Here is a 4,371-nt window from a genome sequence, read left to right as displayed (position 1 = left end):
GAACACGCTTTCACAATTTTACATACTACATTTTACATTTTACATAAATACATGGTGTTTCCTCTGGGATGTGTCTGTGTTTGTTGACCGAAAGGTTGGTACTGCTGCCGATAAAACTGCTGTTGATGCGATCTTTGGCCACCGTTTTTCACCGCAAACACTCGTTCTCCGTGATCATTAGCGATCAACGCGCTATCCACCTTTATATTAGTTATACGCTGGCATTCCGCCGATAGCTGCTCCAATGTAACGTCATTCTTCTCCTCAATGCGGGCAAGCAGCCGATTACGCATGTCGGTATCGATTTCTTCCTTAAGCCCGCACACCAGGATAAGGCACTTAAATTGCTCCTCATTCATCCCAGCGAACTCAAAATCGACACACGCCCTATTCACACGGCAAGCAAACGTGAGCAGATCTTCTTTGCACGATTTAGCTATCTGCATACACTTGTAGCGTTTGCTTAGTAGAGACTCTGTTCTGCGAAAAGCGCCGTTAATTTTTCAACCGTCTCATCGAATGACATGTCACGGGGTGCGCGGGGTAAAATAAAACTGGTATAACGTACATGTTCTACGGTGCCCAGCTTACGTCCTAGGAGCCTTACTTTTGCACCGTCATTGAGTCGGGAAGCGTCCCGTAGAAACAGATCTTCATACCGCTCAAACCATGCCTTAAATGTTGCTCCCGACTCTGCATCACACCGGAATTCACTTATGTTGCTTGCCAAAGGTTCGAGGATAAGCGCGGGGTTTGTCGGTGTCGAACTTTGTTGCGGAGGCTGTGGATGCTGTGGCTGCTGTGGATGCTGTAGCAACTGTGCTGCCGGTTGCTGTTGATATTGCAATATTTGCGTCATAAGCTGTTGTTGCTCACTCATTTGCTGCTGCAATAGTTGAATCATCTGCGAAAGCCCAGCGTCCGGGCTCGAGGTCGATGCACCTTGCTGCGATGGCGCTCCGGCCATGTTCTGCGACTGTGGCTGAGATGGTAACGCTGCACTGTTTGGCAATGGCTGTTGCTGTTGCTGCTGCCCGTTGCTAAAACCTGCGTTTCCCCAATTTTGCGATAAACGTCGATGCTCTTCATCCTCCATCATTTCGTCCGGGTTTAACATCCTTCTACGCTTACGCGAAATTGTCCCGTCTTATTAGCGCGATACACACATTATAAAACACTTAGAGTTCCATAAACGACACACTTTTAACAAATAGCACGCAAATTAAAATTCGTCGGGTTCGATAAAAGAAATAAATACTTATTTGGATTAAAATAGTCTCTCTTTTCTTTTACTCTCGTCGCCACTGTTGTGATATGTTGCGCTACTTAACAACGGCCAATAACGCGGGAAGGGTTTAAGCTTAAGATGTAGGTAAAAACCGTGTATTCGCTAATAATGTCTTTGCCCTTCTGCCTGCCCGTACCGAGTGCTCGACCGCCGCTCGGTTCCCGCTTGATGCCCTCTCATTCTCCCGAGAGACCCGACCTCCTACACTCACACAACACACGAAGACCCTTGCCTGTCGTCGGTGAGTGGCCTAATGTGTTAGGCTGGTTGGGCCATAACACATTACATACAAGTTCATTGTTTAGTTTCTGCTCCTCCTTTATTCCACTGTGTTATAACTCCGCTCAACACGGCCGAATCCCGTTGTCGCAGCTGGTTCACATGGCGCCTGTGAACCCGTTGATTGTTCGTATGCACCTCGAACATAACGCTGCCCAACTCTCGTATGATTTGCGCCGGAACCCACTTCCATGAATTCCACGCATAGAACTTGGTGTAGACGAGGTCACCGCGCTGAAATCGTCTACCCAAGTTGATCGGTTCTGCTTGTGCTGCAGGTAGAGGTTTCAGCAGTTCCAACGCTGTTCGCATTTTTCTACCTAGCATGGCTTCAGCTGGCGACTGCATGTCCGGTAAAATAGCGTTGGGGGTTGACCGGTAGCTCGCCAGAAAAACGTCAAGCGCTTCGTCCTGCGTTATACCACCTTCCTGGATCTTCCTCATCGACCGCTTGAAGGTGTCAACAAAGCACTCCGCCTGCCCATTCGATTGCGGATGGAATGGCGCAGTTGTGACGTGCTGTATACCACGACTACTGCAATACTCCGAAAACTTAGCGCTGACAAATTGTGGCCCGTTATCGCTCACCACCGTTTCCGGGTATCCAAATCTCGCAAAGATTGTCCTCAGTATCGCGATCGTTGCTGCTGCTGTGGTACTTCGCGTTCGTATTACCTCTGGCCACTTGGTAAACGTGTCTACCACGATCAGAAAATAATCACCATCGATTGGCCCAGCGAAATCGATGTGAACACGTTCCCAAGGTTTCTGTGTCGCTGGCCAGGGAACAGGTTTCTCGCGAGGTGAAGTCTTCGCCGCTATCGCACAAGCATGGCATCCCTTTACGCGCTCCGTTATGTCCTTATCAACGGATGGCCAGTACACGTAACTTCGGGCCTTCGACTTCATTCGCTGGATACCGGGGTGCCCTTCATGTAGTTGCTTCAAGCAACGCTGCTGCAGCTTGCTAGGGATCACCACTCTTTCCCCAAACAAAATGCAACCACGCACCGTGGTTAGGGCTTCACTTCTGTGATAAAAGCAAGCCAGCTCTGCAGCATACGCGACATTTTGGGGCCACCCTTCCATGATGTATCCGTAAACCTTCTTCAGGACAGGGTCGGACTCTGTGGCCTTCGCAACGTCTCTAAAATTTAGTGGAAATATTTTAATGCAATATGATGCTATGGAACTTACATCATTTTCCAACTCATCGCTTGCGATTACGTATTCCGGATCCGGTTTTGCGTGCTCGTGTATCAGCCTTGAGAGCACGTCCGCATTGCCAAACTTATCGGTTTGCACGTACTCGATGGTAAAATCGTACATCAGCAACTGCAATGCAAACCGCTGCAACCTATTTGCCGTGTACACTGGTATACCCTTAAGTGACCCGAAAATCCGCAGCAAGGGTCGATGATCGGTTTGCAGTCGGAAGTGGTGCCCAAACAGTATCTTATGAAACTTTTTCACAGCAAATATAATCGCCAAACCTTTGCGGTCAATTTGGCTTTAATTTGCTTCAGCCTTCGTAAGGGCTCTCGATGCGTGTTGAACAACCTTCAGCGAGCCATCCGCGTACCTATGGCTTATGGTCGCGCCTAGTCCAACCGACGATGCATCGGCAGAGACCACTATCTCTGCATTCGGGTCGTAGTGCGTCAGCAGCAAGTCGAATGCTAACAGGTCTTTGCTCGCATCGCGTACGCTACCGGGCGCTTAGGACAAAACACAGAACGGTGATTTGGCTTGAGCTGAATCTGTATATTCGCCTTGGTGCACAATCCGTTGCCTTTAAACAATGTAGGGAATTGGCTCTCCCATTTCGCTCCCTCTGCTTCCCCCTTGTTGCAAAACTGGTCCATGGGGACAGCACCGAGCTCGAACGTTGCTATCATATCGGACCCCAAAAGATGCAAGGCCGAGTCCATAACGCGTATAACAGCAGACCGCGTTCTGTCACCGATCGTTATCTGTGCCTCGAATTCACCATCCAATTCAAGGCGGGACCCAGATGCTGTTTTTGCGTGGACTGTTACCGGCTTCAGTGTTGGCTTACCCAGCTGCTGCCACGTTTCTCGTCCGATTACTGTAATATCCGAACCAGTGTCAAGCTGCAGGCGGACCCTGTTACTGTTGATGAAAATGTTAACAAATTTTCTAGCTTGCTGGACATGACAAACATTGACCGTCACCGTACGCATGTCCACCGACATGCGTTTTTTTCTTGTACTTCCTTTTTTTGTTGCCTCTTTTCTGCTGGTTGCAAAAACCTTCTCGGTGACCGGTTACGTTACAATCGCGACAATTGTGCAGAGAATATGAGCACTCACTTTCCCTATGAGCCTCACCACATAACCAACACGGCCCAGGTGGTTTGTTTACATTATCACTGTTCCTCGTATGCTGGTACTGTTTTCTTTGTTTCCACTTGCTCGCCTGCTGTTGTGCATTGCTTCTTCTTCTTAGTGCTAGGATTTGCTCCTCCGCCTGAGTAGCGATCATGGCGCTATCCTCCTTCAAGCTGGAGATTCGCTCACACTCAGCGGAGAGCTGCTCAAGCGTGACGTCGGTTCTCTTCTCGATACGAGAGAGAAGTCTCGTCCGCACGTCCGCATCAGCTTCATCCTTTAAGCCGCACACTAATATCAGGCATTTGAACTGCTCCTCGCTCATTGCGGACAGCTGAAAGTTCATGCAGGAGCAGTTCACGCGGCAAACAAACGACACGAAATCCTCCGTACGAGATTTCGTTGGCTGCAAACACTTGTAGCGCTTACTCACAAGCGTTTCAGCTCTCCCAA

At 49.1% G+C, this 4,371-nt stretch overlaps 1 protein-coding gene across 1 annotated transcript; it reads right to left on the bottom strand.

Moving 5' to 3' along the window:
- Positions 1–1,582: 1,582 nt before the first annotated feature.
- Positions 1,583–2,476, bottom strand: LOC121595763 (uncharacterized protein K02A2.6-like). Its single transcript, XM_041919966.1, has one exon. The coding sequence runs from the start codon at positions 2,474–2,476 to the stop codon at positions 1,583–1,585; it is 894 nt and encodes a 297-aa protein (XP_041775900.1).
- Between the last annotated feature and the right edge of the window lie 1,895 nt (positions 2,477–4,371).

The sequence above is a fragment of the Anopheles merus genome, chromosome 3R, assembly GCF_017562075.2.
Source record: "Anopheles merus strain MAF chromosome 3R, AmerM5.1, whole genome shotgun sequence".
NCBI classification, from domain to species: Eukaryota; Metazoa; Arthropoda; class Insecta; order Diptera; family Culicidae; genus Anopheles; species Anopheles merus.
Note: the sequence above shows the minus strand (reverse complement) of the source record. Positions and strands in the feature narration are given on the sequence as shown.